Consider the following 22457-nt stretch of genomic DNA (forward strand, 5'->3'; position numbering starts at 1 on the left):
CTGACAATACCTGCAATCAACAATTTCTTGACAATGGCACAAACTTTGAGAGTGTAATGTGATTGTACAATGAAAATAATTGCAAAAAAAAAATACAGATTTTAGATGCTGTCTGTTCATTTGCCTAGGCAGCTTGAACAAGTGAACACGACATGATACAAAACATTGCTTTGCTTTACCTCTCAATAGAAAGCAAGGAAGACAAGACGTAAGTCGCATTACATGCTCTGTAGTGCACAAACCTTATCACGTCACATGATCTCACATTCTGAGTACATCTTCTTCTTCTTTTTTATAATGACTTCCTCTATTAAAAAAAAGTTCATAAACTTGGCCATCAACATGATTGCACAGCATAAACTCCTATCACAAAATGACACTTGTCCACACAGATACCATATTGTATATTTGCAACAAGTGAGAAAACACAATCTTCTCACTGCAAAAATTTTAAACGATGACTTTTTTTTTTCTCAATGACAAAATTATTTGAAAAGATTACAGCACGAAATAAAAATTACACCATTCAAGGGTGATTGTGGTGTTGTGTTTCTTCACGAAGGTTCAGCATTGCATAAATCAACTTATTATAAATGTTCCAGCTGCCAATTTGGCACATCTTAATCATTTAAAATACCAGTCTGGTTGTTCTTTCTCATCCCAGGCTGACCCGGGAACGTCTCTGGGTGTGTCCCTTGGAAACGGCTCTGATGCGAGGTGAGGTATCCAAGCCTGCTGGTCCCCTCACAAGATGATGCAGCGCCTGCTTGAGTGGCCCACTTTATTCTTCTCCGGGATGGGGGGATTCTGCTCCGCCTGGAACTTCCTGCAGATTAAACAAAAGCATCAGAGGTTGTTTTCACACGTATCTAGAAAGGTAGATTGTAATGCCGAATGACAAACATGATTGCAAATTATCATTTGAATCATCGTGTGTTCACACAACTGAGGAAGCTTCACAGATTTTGCGGTTTTGAATTTTGGAGCTAGGAGGGGAGGTGTGGCTTCTTTCCGAGTTCCCATCAATGACACATGAGCGGTATGTAACATGCACTCTGACTGCAATGTGCGTATTTGGGGAGTGTGGTCTTTTATCTGTAGAAGTGGTTGAAAGATCACCATAAGCTCAGCCCCCCAAAACACTATTGGAGATCAATCCATTCATACTACTGTTCCATTCTGTAATTCTGACAAAGCGTGACTATAGAAAACACCTCCGTACCATCATCTGAAACATGATTAGAATTACAAATCAAATCACCCTCTGCAATTCAAATTTGCATTAACACGGCAAGAATACTTAATTTGAAACACTATTCTAGTGATGCATTATTACAATTGTGTTTCATATTAAACACTCTTGGTATGTGAGAAAATAAGGAAAGAGAGTTCGACCTCAGTGCGTCTGCCATGACATAACAGACACCCCTTCTTCTGGAAACCTCTGGTTCCTAGTCAGTCCAAGCTCGGGGGAGAGTAACAACTGAGCTGTGTGAGGACAATCAGGCTCATTTTGCACTGATCCGTACTCTTTGCAGCATTGTGTTTTTGCATTTAATTACAGTCAAACCTGCCTTAGCGGCCACCTGTCTATAGTGGCCACTGAAAAATCCCCCGAGAGAAAATCCCTGTTAAAGACCCTGAGTATGGCGGCCACCTGTCTAACGCAGCCAGCAGCCACAAATTTTGTTTCCTGCGGTACAGGTTTTAACCTGTCTATAGCGGCTAAAGAGCCGATAATTCAGCATGTTTTTCTGCTTTGTAGCCGTGCCAGTCATTCATGGGCAACGTTTAGTGATCGCCAGTATTATTCGCCATTGCTGCATTCATCACTCATTCAGCCATAATAATGCATAAGTGTTTAGCTTTCTTCATGACTGTACACATGCTGATGTGCAACAATTTCATAAACACCGGCATTGTTCAATGCATGAAACACAAGTGTGCAAAGTACTTATAGATGTATACAACGATGATACATGTACATGTAGGCAATGCACACAAAGTTGGATGACCTGTCTAGAGCTGCCACATGTCTATAGGGGCCACTTTTTTCGTCTCCCTTGCGTGGCCGCTCTAGACAGGTTTGACTGTACTGGCAATCTGTCAGGATGTGAAACTCTCACACCTGAATTTTACATCTAATAATTATTCCAGAAGTCTACCAAAAAAAAAAAAAAATTCTCTCAAACATATCTTTGAGAAATATCATCAGCTACACAGCAGTGTTGGTATCAATCAGTAAATTCTGAAGATGCTCATTAGTCGTCTTCACCTTCCAAGGACTGATGAGAACAATTTCATAGTTGTTGCCATGGCAGCTGCAATTTATGTCAGAAATGATTCTCTGCTAATCAGAACCTCTCTCTGATTTTCTTTTACGCAGCTATAATCTTTGAGTCATCAAAGTGACAGTTAGACCATAATCAGATAGGCCTACTCATTTGGAATGGCAGTCATTGTCATGTGAAGGAAAAATAAAAGTGGGATTTCAGGAAGTAAAAAAATTATGGTCAAGAATTCTCTGTCTGTCACATTCTCCAACGTATAAAGATCAACACACTTCCACTGAAGGTCAAAGTATTTGGAACAATACTGCCCTTTGAGAAACTAGCAACTGAAATAAAAAAAAAGGTCCATCAATGTCATAATTTGAATCCTCACGAACTCTTCAAAAATGGCACAGCTCCAGAGTACCCATGCATTTCCTGATTTTCTTTCACGGTTATCATAATCAATCAGGCTGGGTAGGTACGCATCCTCTGTGAAGTTATTGGTGTCTTTTATTGCAAGGAAGATGCTCGGTGTGGAAACACATGGTATTTGACTCATATTCCTTATCTTCACTTCATTACAAATTCTGGCTAAGCGTTGAACTTGCTCGGTTTACATTCCTGACAATTCTCTGATAAGATTTTATAGGAAAGAATAAGTTATCAGGCTGCCAATTAAAGGCAAATGTCATATTTTGGCTTAACCCGTCGAGGACGGGCTGATTTTGCTATTACAACATGCATTTCCCATGTACACCTGCCCGAGAATACTCCGGGCATGTCCTCAACAGGTTACCAAAAAAAAAAGAAGGGGGGGGGGGGGGTAAGAATAAATACACATCTGCAAACTGCATCATTCCCACCTGCCAGCATCGAAAACTACCTCCAAGCGGGTCCATACTAACCTTATTCTCCTTACAAGCTCGTAGAAGGAGTTCTCTACATTCATCCTGGTCTTAGCACTGGCTTCCAGGTAGTGCAGTTTGAGTTCCATCCCAAGCCGCTGTGCCTCGTCTGCCGATACCTGAAACATACAGACACGGTTTATTGCCACTTGGTCTAACATCAGATGGTCTACTTCCTAGTTCGTGTCACACCACTGCGGCTAATCTCATGTGGTCTATACTATCAATTTCATCTAATGCCTGTTTGGTCTAATCCTCACTTGACCAGTTTGGCTAATTATCATTTGGTCTAATGACCAGATGGTCTAATTGCAATTTTGCCTCCTTGGAATTTTTCCAATTTAGTCTAATAAACTGTGGGTATTAAACGAAAGACCAACTGATAATGAGGCTAAGTGGCAATTGGACTAAATGGTCATTGGACGAACTGGATGTAGACAAAACGGGATTAGACCATGTGGGTTGAGACTACGCGGCTATTAGACTAAGTGCGAGTAGACCAAGTGATAGATCACCCCAGACATGTATACGGATGATCCTGGCATTCCGCTCCACCAGTAAAGAACTTGACTTCTTTTAAAACTATTTTTCTCCTATAATAATCCTTATAAAGTGAAAGTGACTTTTGTGAATGGGGTACAATCCAGCTAGTGCGTAACTAAATAAAAAAAAACCCAGAAATTTCTTTATGCTCACTACAGGGAAGTTGACACAGAATTTTAAAGTTTCACAAGTTTTATGTATTAAAGCGGTACTATTCGCAATGAAAATTGAGATGATACAATGATGTCATCATCCCACAGTCTTCTGGTAAGTTCATAAAAATAAATATGTAAGAAAACTAAGTTTTGGTTGACAATCTAGAAACTATGTCCCATTTCCTCCTAAAAGTTATAATTGGCAAGCTGCCACAACTATTTGACAGTTTGATCTGAAGGAAATGATAAATCTTTTTCATTTCATTTAAAAAAAAAGGAAGTTGAGTGCAAATTTGCATGCAAACTAACAACAGTGTGGTGAGGCAATGGCATTGACACCTCATATGATTGATATTACTTCTTTTGTGGAAAAAATGAGAAACTTCCAACATCCCATTACATATGCACTTTTTTACCTGCTTTATATCCAATTAAAACAAACAAAAACACAAGCAGACTTGAACCACTCTGCATGTTTGATGAAATTTTTGCGAATTGGAGCTGATGGCCTTTTTCATGGCATATAATTTTCAAGAATTGCCACTAGCATTCAATGTATATAGTGTAGAGAAGAACTTTCAAGTGCATTCTAATTTCACAAATCTTGGCTCTCGTGAAATTAAAATGCACGGGTACATTCCTCGTTTTACAGTATTATTGAGCACAATGAAGATGGAAAGGTTTTCATTTAAATTTTCTCTGCAACAAAAGCACGGCACGGCAAAATCTGACCCATTATGAAGCTTGCAGCCGAGTGAGAAGAGTTTATCAAAGTCTATTATCGACGCAGACCATGAAATGACTTACATGTCTGTCAGGGGCATTTCTTGGGTTTGTTTGTTTCTTCAAGTCATACTGCAAACATGGCATACTTCAGCGATAGGAAGTAGGACCGACATCGAAGGGCATGCATATTTACATGACATCTGCCAAGAATGTTTGAGCCTATCCTTTAACTGGAATAATCCACCAAAGACACGTAATATACACTGCCTGCCATGTGGTTGTGGTATTTCATCAGTCTTACAATTTCAATGTCATCTCAAAAATATCTACAAAGTCTTCCTGGCTAGGCTTACTTCAGGGTCCAGCTTGATTTCAGACCTCTGCATACTGACTTACACCCACACACGCAATCACATTAAAGAAAAAAAAATAGATATGCATAACACCCACACATATATGCATGAGAAAAAGGCTCAATGACACAGCTCTAAGCTGATAATACATGCCAAACTGTCATACAGTGTTACAAGGAATATAAGGAGAAAGATTTTCCCCCGTATCAAGCACTCATTTCGAAAGAGATACAAAATACACATGCACACACAAACACAGGTTCATGAATTATGAGCAAAACAAAACATTACAAGGAGTTTGGTGGAAACAAGCCAAAATAAATCTCATTTAAGATTTTATTCTCCATAAGCAAGTGGATTCCCATGACACTGGCCCAGAGTAGAAGTTTATAGATAAGAGTGCCTACTTTCGTGGCCTAAAATTCATGTTTCTTTGTGTTATAATGCCCAGAAAAATGGGTTTAATTAAAGGATAAGAGTTTATTCTATCACCATAATCCATTATGCTCTCTTCCTGTTGGAAAAATGTGTATACCACAGCATTATTACGTTTTCTCTGATTTAGTTTGCGCCTGCTTTGCTATAAAACTCGTATGAACATGTACATAGCGATTGAAGCTGAGCTAGAGAAGATTTCTGTGTAAATATAGAACTTATCTTAAAACCACCCTAAATAAAGAGGAACGAATATCAACTCTGATAATTGGAATGGGAACATGTTTTTACTTGTTTTAGCTAAAGATAAAAATTTTTCCAAATTTCATGCAAAACATACATGAAAAATTGTGAGGATATGACATCATCAACTTGCTCATTCCAAATCCATTCTATCTAATTCCTCTCCAATATGAAAGAGGCAGTAAACTTCAGAGGTACAAATTCAATGATCACAAAATGATGATTTCTGCAGAAAAATCACCTTCAGACATGATGAGTTAATGGCATGAATATAGGCATCATTATCTCAGTCAGTGCCAATGAGACAAATATGCAAAAATTCACACACACACCTATGAAAAGACCTGTGATTAATGTGTCACACAGAGAGTTAGATATTACACCCATCTACTATCCCACAGTGACACACAGAATGGATCTTAATACAACAAATAATGACTGACAATAGGAATAATAATGTGACAAGTGAGTCTGACACGAAAGACTACACACCTATTTAAATACCTAATAAGAGAGAGTACTCCTATAAGCAGAAAATGTTATATAGTCAACAGTGGCGGATCCACAGGGGACGCAACCCCCCCCCCCCTTTATTTTTTCGTTAAAAACAAAAGAAATAAAAAGAAAAAATGAAATGAAACCAAGAATTGGCACCAGAAATATTAGTTGCGCCGCCCTTTAAATAATTCCTGGATCTGCCCCTGGTCAATATGCCAAGTTCACCACAGAATACAGTTATTTCCTGATTAGACTGTGACCCGTTCTCAACATAAACAGTTGTTAATCATTGTGACGAGCATAATCAATTATGGTTAGATGTACAGTAAAAAAAAAAAAAAAATGGGCTACTTACCACTCTGCCCTCTTCCAAATCTGCCTTGTTGCCAATGAGAATCATCGGAAACTCGTCCCTGTCTTTCACTCTCAAGATCTGCCGGTGATATTTGTAGATCTCATCAAAACTAGAGGGGGGAGGGGAATAGAAAGAGAAAGAGAGAGAGAGTGTAAGACTGGTAGGTGCACAAAGAAAAAAATGCAATAAATATTCCATGGAGAATATTGGGAATAGAAAACTGGAGCAGCTCAACCGCAGTGAACAGTTGACAGAATGCCTTTGCTTTCACATGCAATCACGATAGTTTAATACCTCCGCCAAGGAAGGAGGAGGTTAAAGGGGAAGGCTAGTAACTGATCAGTGGGAATCAGTGGAAATGCTGGGAGGTGATTGTTCCAATCCTTATGGGATTCATTCAAGAGTTCATTGTATATCTATTGTTGTGTGAAAATGATTTGCTTCAGAATGGTCTCATATTCAAGTAATGTGCAGTTTAATGCTTCCAGGTTAGCGTCCCTGGTCGGTGACGGAGCATTAATCTGCACATTACTTGAATATGAGACCGTTCTGAAGCAAATCATGTTCACACAACAATAGATATACAATGAACTCTTGAATGAATCCCATAAGGATTGGAACAATCATCTCCCAGCATTTCCACTGATTCCCACTGATCAGTTACTAGCCTTCCCCTTTAAGTGATCATTGGTGTTGGTTTGTGTGTTTGCAAAATAACTCAAACAGTTGTGAACAGATTCGAATGAAACTTGCACAAAAACTTGATAATGACACAGTGAAGGGAGGATTCAATTTTGGTAATTATCCAGGAATTTTTATGGATTTTTGAAGGATTTTTTTTTAAATCTCTTTGCAGATAGGGTCAATGAACTTGGGGGTTCAAGCTGCGCATATTTGAGGCTTGCATGCACGCTCTGAAGTGTGTGCACTGCTTGGGCGAGGCGGGGCGTGGCTGCAAGCTGATGATGTAAATGAATGGCTTCTATTATTGGACATTGGACGATTTTCAGCATGCCTGTACAATAATGGGTGAAAATGAGCTGCTTGGCGGAGGTCTGCGCTCTACGAGTGCTTTTCTAGTTCATTCATTTATGTTTCTATGAAGTTTATTTGGCATGGCCACCAACCAAGCACTCACTTGCAACTCTCTCTGTGTAATGTAATTCATCCCAAATTGATTTCTATCCATCACACCAAATAACATTGTGTAAAACTAGCAATTACGTTATTACATTGTACCTCCTCTAAATAGCATTCGTTTTGTGAAAACTGATGAAAGTGTAACATTTTATATAAACGTTACATATTTCATACATGTATGTAATTTTGTGAACAGGATATTAAAGGAAGAAAAGATGAGGACACCTTTGCCACATGGCAAATGTTGAGACTACAGGCTTTATAAGATCAACAGAACAGAAATTAATAGCTTCTGTACTACAACATCACTACTCAACTTTAACACTCACAATGAAATTACTATGTAATTAAGGCTGGTTTCTAATGAACCACTAGTTGAAAACCACAACAGATATCCACATTAATTGACACATTAAAGGCATTTCAGAAAACTTTGTCACGCGACAGACGCACACAGCAAAAGGCATCTTAGTTTGACTGGCCATGTCACGGAGGGCAAAAAAAAAAAGTTTGGAGGTCTGTTTTAAACCATATGAATTGCCAAATATATCTAGCTGTTTAGCTGATATCCCCTTGACCTCTCGACATGAAAACCCCAAAATGTTCTTTAAAAAGAGATAGAAATTGATAGAAAATGAAAGCCATTATTGTTAAGTAGTCTAGTGCTTTTAATCACAGTTATTACGGCAGTTTCTGAAGATTTCAATCAGTTTCATTAAATCAATAAAATAGGTAATACTCCCCCAATCCATTTCAAACAGTACATCACAGCCAGACATGAATGAACCCATGATGCAATGGAAACTTCCAGTTAAACCTAGAAGTGAATCCAGAGTGCAGTTCATGTGATGGGAAGAAATAAGTCACAACGAGACATGAAAACTCGTCACATTGAGGACGAGTTAGGTGATACGCTTGTGGTCATCAGATGACGGTCATCTGTGATCGACAAAGAAAAGAATGTGATATAGGCACCTTGAACTTATATTGAGCGTGCATGCGAAACCGTTTCTGTAACCACTCGGCCACGGGTCATCCACGGAAATGGTAAGACAAAAAAAAAAACAATGTATAGATATAACAGGGGGAAAGTCAATGCCCACTCAACTAACGTGGCCTGGTGAACATCTATTGCATTGCTAGACGGAGAAGCGGCCCTGTAACGACTGAGGTCACTATGCCATTTCTGGCAACTTGGGAAAAATACGTCCCGCAGACATAAAACCTATAATCGGCTGGTTTTGATACCTTGCCTTTAATCACAATTTTCAGTGTAATGACGTCATCAAATTACAAAACAATGACATCGTCTTGAAAGACAATTGTTCAAAGTACAACACCTCAGTCGTCGTCATTACATACTATGATCGGTTTGACAAAGTCAACCTGCAAAATGTTGCTGCAGTCGAAGCAATGTGGTCTCCAACACACAAAAAAGAGGGATATGGCGTGTGTGTGTGTCTGTGTGTGTGTATAGGTGCGTTTATATACGAACGTGATTTCTACATGGACGAATATGAAATACAAAATTGAAGAAAAAAAGTAAAATAAAAAAAAAATGTTTCGTGATCTTGTGGGGTTCGAACCCGCAATCTCACGTCTCTGAGACGGCGCCTTTAACCACTCGGCCATACGTCTCGACGAGAAAATATGGGGAACGTAAACTTATGTATGTGAAAGATACATGGGGAATCGTTTTGTCCACATTCCATTTTCATTTTCAGTTTTAAACTGCAAAATTGTCAATCTGATGAGGAGATTTCAAAGAATAAAATGCATGATTACTGCAGCTTATTGTCTCAGCTACAACATATTAAAGTTTCAGAGGAAATGAAGCAAAATCAGCTGAGATAAAGGTGCTTAAACGTTGTTAAGTCAATTGATGCTTTAAAAAAAAATCACCTCCCATAGACAATAAACGTAAACTTGTCCGATTTTGCGTCTTTACCTTTAATCACAATTTAAGGTATGATGACGTCATTAAATATCAAAAGCATGACATGGACTTAAAAGGCAAATGTTCAAAGTACAACATATCTAAATTTGGGATAATATTGAGCTTAAACAACAGAGATACGAGCAAATGAATGTCAGAAACAGTACCTTAAAAAAATTAATTCCACTTTTTTGATTTCAGATGACGATATGATGACGTCATATTTTAATTATGGAAATAATGATACTTGAAACGTTATTTTCAATTCATATGCTTTTGTAATATGCAATAAAAACATAGGGTCACCTGACGTTTTAAAGAGCTATGGCGAAATAAACAAAGACATGTTTTTTCACTATATTTGCACATAGATGCGCACGCGAAATTTCAACTTTGACGCCAGTGCATTGCTTTGTTATTTGTCAAAATCTATCAGAAATCAATGGATATTGTTACTCAAAGTATCAGGAATCCAGATCAGTCAAAAAATGTGCATTTTCATGTTACTGACGCGCTGTGCGCGCGAAAATGCGCGGACGGACGCGCACGCGCAAAATTGTTTGAAACGCTTAAAATTGTCTGAAACTTCGAGATTTCCCATTGGAAAGTTGTTTTGAGCCTTTTAAATGTTTGACGCGCGCTTACGCGTCCTAGATGACGTCCTAGGTAATTAGCATCTGAGAAAGAAAGATAGAGCGTGACCTGAACTTTATGTCCACAAAAACTGATACAGAAAGGACCTTTAGTTATGAAGTTATGATCGATCATGTAACATGGTCCGAAAATCACAAAATGGCGCCTAGATGACGTCATAGATACGTTACTGTCATGAAAACCTTATTGTGGCTAGATATTGTCATGAGACATGTTGACTGAAAATGTCATGTTACTCCGTAATGTCATTCTTGAGATATTGACGACACAAAATAGGCCAGAAAGAAAGAAGAATAAGAAAAAAGACAGATTTTGACAATCACAATAGGTGATACGCTAAAAGCGTATCACCTAATAAATGCGGCTGTCTAGAGAAAATGTGTAGGTGATTGGCTAATCGTTGCCAACAATTTACCATGGTGGAAACTGTAGTGCCAACGGCTCTATGACATAAAGCCTAGGACCATTGTCATGATTGAAGAAATTACAACTACAAAACAGAATACTGCTGCTGGACTCAAAACATCTCAGGGATGTTAAAGGACAAGTCCACCTTCATATACATGTGGATTGAGTGAATGCAGCAATATTAGTAGAACACATCAGTGAAAGTCTGGGAAAAATGGGACAATCTGTTCAAAAGTTATGAATTTCTAAAGTACAGGCCTCGAATTACCTGGGGGCAAAAGGCAATTTGCTGCAATGCCCTATCTACTTGCCGCAATGCCTCTCTCAAAATTACCATGCTTACTGCAACTTTTCCTTGCTGCCCTTAAAAAATTTTGAGAGAGAGTGCCCCTAAAACCAAAATTGCCTGTCCCTAAAACTGGCGAAATTCGAGGCCTGAAAGTATCTGTGTAGTCACTGCTAGATCAGAAGACTACTATAGTCTATGATGTCACATGCATAGAACAAAAATATAAAGATAATTTCAAAATATTTTATCATCAGTTTTTTTAATATAGTGCACATTTCCTCGACATATCGCTGATGTATAGGAAGAATGATATTATTCCCCCTGCCTTCTTGAAGAGGCAAGTCAAGCATTCTTTTACTATACGTTGAATTTTCTTTGGAATGGATTGTCCGATTTTTCTTAAACTTTCACTGATGTGTTCTCATACTATTGTTGCATTCAATCAATCCACATGTCTATAACAGTAGACTTGTCCTTCAACCCGTTGAGGATGAGTCCCGGGTATACTCTGGGGTCTATGGGAAATGCATGTTGTAGCAAAATCAGTCCATCCTCAATGGGTTAACAATTACCTCGTCCTGTTGATGAGGGAGAAGACAAGAAGGAATCCATCCCCTGTCCTCATGTACTGCTCTCTCATTGCACTAAACTCATCCTGGCCAGCTGTGTCTAGAACTGAAGGCAAGAGAGACAAAAAAGGAACGATTAAAGAATTATTTATACACTCTAACCTTTTGAACCCTAGTGCTGTACTCATTCAAAAAAAAAAAAAAAAAATCATATCACAATATCCACAGTCACATCTTGACCAGTTTGCTCATGCTATGATCCTACATGTCATTGTGTACACCTGCTGAATAATTAGGAATTAGAGTGGAATCTCACCCCCTTTCAGATGAGTGTTTTTGCATCTAGATGTATAGATGTATAGATATACAATTTTTCCCTCAGCAACAAGCAATCAATGTGACCTTTGAACCCTCAACCTCAAAAATTCAAACTTAACAAAGAAAACCCCCAAAACAAAACAAAACATTATGACAGAATTGTGCTGTTACATCTTGCTCCAGATTGATATGTGGTATTCTCTGCAATGGGGGCACTTTTATTTTCAAACCTTATCCTCTGCTCCTGAGACATCTAGGGTCAGGAACCCATCTTCCCCCACGCCTCCTTTTCCTTATGTTGATGCCCTATCCCTCGACCCTCGCAGACTACGATACAAGTGTATTTTATGTATTATTAAATTAGAGTAATTTTTTTTTGTTGAAGAAAAACAAAATATGCACTTTATATATGGTTTGTTAAATGCTGATCATGTGATAAAAAAGGCATGAGTCAAGATGGATAAAAACCATATGTAAGTTGTAGCAGAGCTCAGAAATTATACATACATACATTGTAAATTGATATGTACATATACCCACACATACATAAATATGCTTTACGTACATACAATACATACATACAATAGGGGGCCTATAAATTGTACATGCTGCAAATTATACATTTAACAAATAAATACTTATTGTATTGTATTGTATTGTATTGTATTGAAATATGTGCGCTACATGAATGTATGTATGTGACCCTGCACCACAAAACAAACAAAAAGTCGCCAGACATGGATTTTTAGTTAAGAGCATATTCTGAGAGAGCAGACTTCAAGCTTTAAATTGATGTATAACTCAAATCATACGGACTCTCCCAAACTATCTAAATATTGGAAAGAAAGCACACACTTCAGAAAAGTGAGGCTATAAAGCACAGGGTCTATTCAAGCGTTTAAGGGCAAGTCCAAGATATCGCGCACCTTACGTATGGGACATTCAGAGATTTCAAACCTCTGAAAAGTAATGAAGGAGCACTTGGATTTTACTGTTTATCATCAGGAGGACTGGTATCCCTGAGAAGAATATTGTGTTTAAGTTTGATGTCATTTGACCTTGGGTTAATTATTTTATTAAGAAAAATATGGCAACTTACGTATGGGACCAGAGAAAAACTGGATTTTTCAAAATAAAGTTTGATTTGAAAATTCTCTGAAAGTACCTAACTGATCAAGTTCTGTTTAGAAGTGAAGAAAGGTACAATACTGAAGTATCTTTCAGCAAAGTTTCACTGCAAAAGAATGGCGCATATTTTTATGAAGTTCATTCAATTAACGAAAGTACACCTTACGTATGGGACATGGCTCAACTTACGTATGGGACATTTGTCTTTAGTGCACAAGTGTATTGATGGGAATGACTTTAAATTTCCCCATAGTGTCATATTCAGTTCCACAAATCATGCTACAACATGTAACAAATGAAATAGACTTCTAAGTGGGTACTTTCCCCGTTCAGATACATGTACCTAACAAAAGCTAAAATAAGACAAAAGTAATTACCAATTTACAATTAAATGTCTTAGATTGGATTCCGTCATGCATTAACACTGTCCTCATGATGTCTACACATACAGATACTGTATACTGACACTCTATTTCTAGCCCATTTGTAATACTCTGATCAATATCTTTTATCAAATGACAAAAAAAAAAAAAATGTGCGAATTCCAGCTTGCGACCTTGATGTAGCATACATGCACATGTGCCATGCCTAATTTGTAGTCTTGATCATTTCAACTGTAAAATCAAATGTCATGTACAGTGTAATTTGCAAATACAGTTTGAAGTGGGTACTTTCAGTAGTTCTAGGCTAACCTTGCAAGTTGTCTAAGTTTTTATAGAGCTTTATAATTGTTTGAGATGCAACACAAAACAAAACAACAAGAAGAGTGATTAATTTTGCTCTGTAATCATCATGTTTTGCCATGTGAATTTTAGCTTCAGCAAAATCAATCTAATTTTAATGAAACTTTTAGATTTTAAAAGCCGTGGTAGAACAAAGAGATTGAAGAATGTATGTGCCAATGCTGGCTTTTTTTTTTTCAAATTGTTTGGCTTCAGGTCTATGAAACTAAAGACGATAAGATTTGTGTTTATACTTTGTACATACAGTATACATGCTTGTGTAGTGATAAAGGAAAGATTATCATTTGTACATTTAAATCTTAAGAGAAAATGTAATTCTAGATTTGAAACACTTAAGTAACTCACTGATCTGAAACTTACAATTTTGATAAATTCTAATAACCTAATTTGATCATACACTACGAGATTGCAATGCTTGTTGATGATTGTGTAGATGTGGGGTACAAAGTAAGTATGAATTGATGAAGATGTCTCAGAGCACATCTGTCTCTTCAAACACAATATAGATAAGAAAATTAAACTCACTATTTGTTTGTGTAATTTGTGTTATTAGCACTCCAACCACAGAACCAGTATTGATATTGTGGTTCATGGCAAATGTAAACTATAGTCTTCATTTTACAGGATTTTCAGAAATCATGTTCATGACCTTGATAAGTCATGACATATTCTGAGGGTGTGAAGTTGAAATATGAAACATCATATCAAAATAAGAAATATTCTCGTAGGGTTTTTCCTTTGCTATCAACTCAAGTAATGACAAAGTTACCTACTGTCACCTCAAGTGATATTTCTTTTCAGTAAGACCTGTAATGTTTTCATTGATGAGCGCCACAAGCACAATTGTTTTGATTTCCCTTTTTAGACTGTACAGCCTGTCAGCCTGTAGTACATGCTGAACAGTGTACTGCACCTAAAATGACACTCAGAGAATCCCATTCTCTAGGACAAAGTCATTTTGTAGAGAGGTAAAGTTGAAAATGATAACTGAATTAAGAAAATGTCCAATATCAAAATGTTAAAGGGAGGAATGTTAATTGAAGACCAGCTGCACAGCCTGTAATGAAAATAAGAAAATACAAGTATAAATGAATATTCTTTATTTTCCTTTCTTAATCATAGAATGACTCAATAATGCTGTTCTTACACTCTCCCTGAGGTCAACTAAGTAGGAGAGGTAGATATATAGACATATCCTTTAGAGTAGGTGCAAAGATAACCATTAACCAAACAAATGTAAGGACATATAGCATCCATGTCAAAAGGCGGTTTTCCCATTCACTTTGCATGTAATGTCCCATACGTAAGGCATTTGTCCCATACGTAAGCAAACTTTAATTAGTTATAAGATGAAGGACTAATTAAATTTCCACATTTAGTTTTGCTAATCTGGAGTTAAAATGAATGAATTAGAACTTCCTAAAGTATGATTGGTCAATGTTACAAATCTTCAGAAAAAACTTAAAAAAACATACTCAAATCCTTACGTATGGGACACTTCGTTCTGGGAAAGAGCATAATTTGCATAATTAATGTACTGACCTTGTCTTACCTATTGGAAATTATACTAGCTCATACAGGGGTCATGTCCATGAAGGAACTAGGTCAAGGACAAATTCAACTGATTTTAGATGAATATTTTTAATTTGTCCCATACGTAAGGTTTGTTTTTAATTTATGCAAATTAAGGCCATATTTCTTTCATAAATTTGCATAATTCAATATTTTCTTTGCTGGAAATATATGATTTAACTCTTTGGCTACAACATGATATCAATAACTTCTTGATTAAATAAAGATGAATTTTGAGCATCTGAGGGGACATTATCTTGGACTTGCCCTTAATCTTCACCAGGACCCCATTTACAGTGCGAGGCTCGGCCGTGGCCGAGCCGCGGCCGAGCCCAGCCCCGCTTCAGTGTAAACGCGCCAAAGGCCAAATGCGAGGCCAAAATTGGCCTCGCATTTGGCCTCGCTCTGGAGGTGGTCTCGGCCGCGGCTTGGCCGCGGCCGAGCCCTGCCTCTCCTTGGTGTAAACGCAAACTGGGCCAAATGCGCGACCAATTGCGCGGCCAATTTTAGTCTGGCTTCCAAACCCTCTGCCTGTATCTTTCGCTATTCAGGATACTAACCCCCTCAACGTCGAAAACTAGTATAGTTTAAGGTGGTTTTGTCCTGCAAAGGATTTTTTTCCTTCGGCAAAGGCCTTTGCCCGAACGGCGACTTCGTCGCCACGGAATTCATTTGGCAAAGGGTCTGAAAACCAGACAATACCAAATTGCGTTTGTTTACAAGCAGAGCGCCACTACGACAAAATATTGAAAGGTTCGAATCAAAAGCGCGGCCGAGCCCAGCAGTGTAAACGGACAAAATTGCGAGGCTCGGCCGCGCAATTGAGGCCGGACTCGACCACGGCCGAGCCGCGGCCGAGCCCGGCCCCGCACTGTAAACGGGGTCCAGGTTGTGCTACCTGTGCGATGAATGGGACGAAAAACAGGATGAAAACCACCGGTTTAACAACAATGAAGGGATTATCAGATTAAGCTGACATTACGCATGTTCTATTAAAATATTCTGTCCATGATAAATGCCAACTTTAAAAGCAGAAGCATCATCCTTTCTATAGTTATTAGAGTTGAAAGTGAAGAGTGTGTACAGGGTTTTTTTAAGCAATGAAAGGGGGACTCTAAAGACACACCTAATCACACTACTTAAACAAAAAAGTGTTCAAGATAAACTGCTAAAAACACACTTTCCTGTTCATTACGTGATACCAAACTTTAGCATAATGTAGGAGAAGACTTGCTCTTTCAGAAAATATAAAAAAGTCAAGATTGACCAAACTGACCCTTTTCAACTATTCCAGTCCTCATACAAATTCAGTGCGTGCGACTTTTTGTTCGTTTTGTGATGCACGGTCACATATGTAAACGTACGTAATATGTATGTCTTGGTAATTTGACAAATTGTATAGTAATGCATGTATACTATTTACACACACACAAAATTCTTAATATTCAATATTTGTTGATACTTGAATACATCGATGCACAAAACAAATTGACGTCATACTTAACCCTGATAGCATCTAATAGTTAACCTAATTCATGGAAACTCCATTAAAAATCACAAGCATGTTTTGATGAACACCTACAGTGTATTTGCATTTCCTTGTGGTATTTGGTAATAACAACAGAAACACATTATTGGCTAATTGTGAAATTACATTTGAAACAAGAGAAACACAACATGCAATGGAAGAGAAATAAATGAGAGGAGAAAAAAATTAGTAGAATAGCCATGATGAAAAAAAAAATAGTATCTTTGTGCAAATGTGTTTGGCACTTACGCAAATGAAATGGACCCATTTATCATCTTTGCTCATAATTACTAATTGCCACTATAACCTCCATCAAGAAATCATCAAAATACAATACTCTAGTATCAATATGAGAGCATTGGGTAGTGTGTGTTTGTCATTATGCTGGCAAACAGCATTGACAAAAACATAATATCTAATTCTGATGATCTGTTTGTGCCACTCAGTCAACTTGTTTATAGTTCCACTGACTTTTCCCAGGGTGCATATCCCTATTCCTGTACAGGAAGGGAAAATATCTCATTCTATGGACATTAAATTTCTATGCTCGCCAAAAACAATCAGATTTCATGGAAATTGTATCTTTGATATATGTAAACGGCATTTTGTTTCTTACATCTTCATTGTTGTGTCTTAAAAATATGTACAAAGGCCACAACAAAAGAATTTCTGTTTTTTACACAAGTAAAAGACAGAATCCAATAGACATCCAAACTGTCCCTAATGATCACATCTAGATCAAAACAGTCATATTAACATTAATTAATAAAGCCTGTTCACTGAGTTGGTAGTTGAAACACTAGGTTTGTTTTTTAACATGGATACAAGCACAATATGTTTCTGTTAATAATACATTTAACCGGGGGGGCCAAAACCTTAAAACAGAGGTCGAGTTGCACTCTCTCTACAAACTAAGTAGACCATGCTTATTTTCAAGTTTTTATTGTAACAAACAACATTCCACTGGTCTACCTCAAAAAATTTGTTGCGAAAGCCTCCAAATCCAAGATGGCGTCCAAAATGGCCGCCATATTTACTGAATTTGTTATTTGAATGATAGAATTCGAGAGAAACATCAGATTTCAACAAATGTGATGTCATATGAAAGAGAATAAAATTTTCTACAAGTTGATACCATTTTTGTGGGTTATTGTGCTAACTGGATTGAGATTTTAAGGAAAAAACACTAATTTTTTGATATTTTTCTGAAAAAAGGAAAATCATGAAAATGCTTGATTCGGCATAAATCAGAGAATGACTGAAGGATTATCTTGAAACGTTTCAGGAATTTTGTTTGACATATAATTAATATTTGGAGAAAATTAGGGGTCAGTACCGCTTTTTGTTCAGGAGTAATAATGTCTCAAACTTGAAAACTCACTTTGTAAAAATGGGCACTTTAGTTGTGACAAGACCTTGTTGGTCATAAAACAAGTCTGCGCGTGTCAAGACTACTACACGCACCACTAGCACTGGCGCGTGTAGCAGTGCCAGTGGTGCGTGTAGTAGTCTTGGCAAACGCAGACTCTTGCTTTGACAAACAAGGGTTTGTGCCTGCAAACTAACTTTTCGTACCAAGTGGTAGCTCAGGTGACGCTGGTCGCTATTATTTCAAAGTAGATTGTTCTGAAGCAAATGAGATAAAGCAATTTTTTTTTTCAAATAGAGGTAGTAGCTTGAAACTTGGCACCAATCTTGTTATAGATAGTTTAAAGGACAAGTTTTCCCTCATAGACATGGGGGTTGAGTGAATGCAGCAATATCAGTAGAACACATCAGTGAGAGTTTGAGCAAAATCAGACAATCTGTTAAAAAGATTATGAATTTTTGAAGTTTCTACTTAGTCATGGCTGGATGGAAAGACTACTATAGCTTGTGATGTCACATGAGTACAACGATATAAAGAAAGAATAAAGAAAATTCAACATATTTCCATTTTTCTCGCATAACAAAAGAACACATGACTTCTCTCTTTCAGAAGGCAGGGGGAACAATATTACCATTAACATACGTCAGTCGCAAGTCGAAGAAATGTGCACTTTATTTAAAAAGTAAAGTCAAACTTTCACTGATGTGTTCTACTAATATTGCTGCATTCTCTCAATCCTTATGTATATGAAGGTGGACTTGTCCTTTAAGGCAGAATTCAGATCAACCACAAAAAAAAAAAAAAAAAAAATCAAGATGACAGCCATCAAAGTTGACATAGTTTATTGTGCCAAATTAAATGTATTATCATGATTTACATAAAATTTTGTCTGTTGTACTATCTATTTATATGTTTTTACATATTTCAAACATTGTAACGCTATTTCAAACCGTCTTAGATTTTTATGGAGACATTTTTAAGACCAGTGATATTCTACTCTCCAAAAAAGAGAAAAAATCGAGTGGAAGTATTCACTTTTGAAGGAGTGAATAACAGAAAACAGTGAATTTAGAGTGAAATTGGAGTGAATTTTGAATGAAAATGCTCATTTTCACTCATTTTAGAGTGACCTCAGGGAACACTCGTCATTCTTCGAGTGATCCCTGAGGTCACTCTAAAATGAATGAAAATGAACATTTTCACTCTCAAGTGATTCTGATATCTACTATGGGAAAGCATAAAATGGCCTAAGTTCAGATCAATAATTGTGACACTATAACCAACATGAAATCAGCCTAAAAACAATGTAGGAAAAATCTTATAACAGTAAATACAGTTTCAGCATGCTTATTTGTAAATGTGAATATACAGCACGAAAAATACATTTGGACAGTTTTATTCGAAAAATATACTGAAAAATGATTTCGCACAAGATATTTAAAGGCAAATTTGAGAAATTGCCGCCATGTTGGATTTTCCGGGGGGGGGGGGGGGGGATCAGAAGGGCTTTCAAGGACAAGGATCTACGGACATTATTACACATAGTACAAGCTTGTACCATCATTATTCACGTTTCTGCAACAGCAGAGTAGCATACAAGTAAAAAAAAAAAAAAAAGCATATCTTTGATACAGAAGCATTTCTTTTTCATCAAAGATTGGGCCTTATGTGACCCAAAATGAGTTCCAAAGGAATGAGTTCCACCCCCCCTCCCCGCAAAAAAAAAAGACCCTCAATATGGTTTACACTATACAATATCGTTCGGATGTATAGAAACAAATAATAGACAGCAATATAAGATGATTAAAAGAATAAGTTGAGATTTAACTTTGACGCAACACACATAATGTATTGTTTACCATTGGGATATCACATTCGATTTATATGTGCAGGTTGGTTGTATCACAAAACATTCTACCATGTATAGAAATTAAAATAAAGACTAAATCATACGAAGATATCACCATTTCTTTACAAGAAACCATTAACCATGATAACTGTTGACAGCTAAGTATAAAAAACCCCGTTCTTATCAGATCTATTTAGTATATCTAATAATATTTGCAATGATTATACTGATTTAAGTTTGTACATTAGTTGTTCTATCCCTAACTCACAGTTTAGAACTAGTTTGAGGAATTAACTAAAGGTGGGTTTTGGTTTTACGTGCACTTATGGTAAATAATGCCTTGAACGACAACCTCAATCAATTACTGCCATCTTGAATTTTGTGCTGATACTATTTTTGTCGCTAAATATGACACATTGGCAAAATTTGTGCCAAATTCCAAGCTCCTATCTCTTTTTTGGAATATACTTTTTGTTCAATGTTCAATCTACCATGAAATGCTACAGTAATAGCGACCAGTGTCACCTACCTGTCCACTTGCATGAAAAGATAGTTTGCAGGCACTTGGAAGTCAATAGACCATTACAGTATTACATGTGACCATGTATACATGTGACCATGTAAACACATTGTATGCAAAATTTATAATGCATAGATATATCTTTTTTTTTAAGTTTTAGATATTAACATGTCAACAGTGTATGATATTGCTTGTAATTCCATAAATATGAATTATGTCTCCTCTCAGTAGATCTCAATCACAATCGCAGGTTTCAAAATAATTATTCGGTTCTTCTTTGATAAATACTAAATCATGCATTTTTACATTTCATTCTTTCTTCAAAACAATATAAAAATATGAATTTCCTCCCCCCCCCCCCCCCCATTTACCACAATACACAGCTAAAGTGGTATCAACTTTTAGGAAGCTTTTATACTCTCCTTCACATGACATCAAAGTTTCTGCAATCCGATGTCTCTATCAATAGAAATGTTAAATCAATAAAAATGGCGACCCTATTGGACCGTATCTGTACTTTGGAGGTTTTTGTAACAAATCTACTGAGGTGTAATTACGACACATTGCTTAGTACGCTTAGTAACTTTATGTATGGTCTTATTCATAGAGAGAGTGGAACTCGAAAAGTAAGCACAAACTTGGATTTGACCCTCTGTGACATCTTTGGAAACAGATGCGTGTAAAAACATGATATTATGTAAAATGAGATTTCAAGTTTGAGACATTACAACTCCTGAACCAAATACAATACTGACCTCTAATTTTCTCCAAATATTGATTATATGGGAAAGATGTTAATTTCTACATGGTTTTCGTAAACATTTTTAATTTAATTTTTTTTTTTACTTTTTAGAGAAATATTTACGGTGCATTCTGAACAATGTCTCCATAAAAACCTAAGATGGTTTGAAATAGCATTACAATTTTCAAATTTATATAAAAACCATATAAACAAACCATATAAGCAAAACAGACAAAATTATATCAAAATGGAAATGATACATTACTCTGGCGAAACACACTATGTCAGCTTTCATGGCCTGCAATCTTGATTTTTTTTTTTGAGTGATTGATCCAAATTTTGTTAGAAACTTTCTAAAGCCAGGTTGTTTCAAGCTTCTACCTCTATTTGAAAGAAATTTTTGCTTCATCTCATCTGCTTCAGAACAATCCACTTTGAAATAATAGCGATCAGCGTCACCTAAGCTACCACTTGGTATGAAAAGTTAGTTTGCAGGCACAAACTCTTGTTTGTCAATGCAAGAGTCTGCGTTTGCCAAGACTACTACACGAACCACTGGCACTTCTACATGCGCCAGTGCCAGTGGTGCGTGTAGTAGTCTTAACGCGCGCAGACTTTTTTTATGATCAGCAATGTCTTGTCACAACTAAAGTGCCCATTTTTACAAAGTGAGTTTTCAAGTTTGAGACATTATTACTCCTGAACAAAAAGCGGTACTGACCCCTAATTTTCTCCAAATATTAATTATATGTCAAACAAAATTCCTGAAACGTTTCAAGATAATCCTTCAGTCATTCTCTGATTTATGCCGAATCAAGCATTTTCATGATTTTCCTTTTTTCAGAAAAATATCAAAAAATTAGTGTTTTTTCCTTAAAATCTCAATCCAGTTAGCACAATAACCCACAAAAATGGTATCAACTTGTAGAAAATTTTATTCTCTTTCATATGACATCACATTTGTTGAAATCTGATGTTTCTCTCGAATTCTATCATTCAAATAACAAATTCAGTAAATATGGCGGCCATTTTGGACGCCATCTTGGATTTGGAGGCTTTCGCAACAAATTTTTTGAGGTAGACCAGTGGAATGTTGTTTGTTACAATAAAATCTTGAAAATAAGCATGGTCTACTTAGTTTGTAGAGAGAGTGCAACTCACTCATTAAATAAGCGAGTTTTTGGGGTTTGGCCCTCCGGTTAATTA

The 22457-nt window shown here is 36.8% G+C and overlaps 1 protein-coding gene across 1 annotated transcript in view; it reads right to left on the bottom strand.

Moving 5' to 3' along the window:
• Nucleotides 1–230: 230 nt before the first annotated feature.
• The window catches only part of LOC140229138 (ras-related protein R-Ras2-like), a 50763-nt gene continuing 28536 nt past the window's right edge, over nucleotides 231–22457 (bottom strand). The window contains exons 3-6 of the mRNA XM_072309404.1: nucleotides 11486–11588; nucleotides 6487–6595; nucleotides 3179–3297; nucleotides 231–826 (exon numbers count right to left, since the gene is read on the bottom strand). Of these exons, the coding sequence (XP_072165505.1) occupies nucleotides 745–826; nucleotides 3179–3297; nucleotides 6487–6595; nucleotides 11486–11588 (413 nt within the window). The 3' untranslated portion in view covers nucleotides 231–744. The remainder of the gene's footprint in view (nucleotides 827–3178; nucleotides 3298–6486; nucleotides 6596–11485; nucleotides 11589–22457) is intronic.

The sequence above is a fragment of the Diadema setosum genome, chromosome 5, assembly GCF_964275005.1.
Source record: "Diadema setosum chromosome 5, eeDiaSeto1, whole genome shotgun sequence".
NCBI lineage: Eukaryota > Metazoa > Echinodermata > Echinoidea > Diadematoida > Diadematidae > Diadema > Diadema setosum.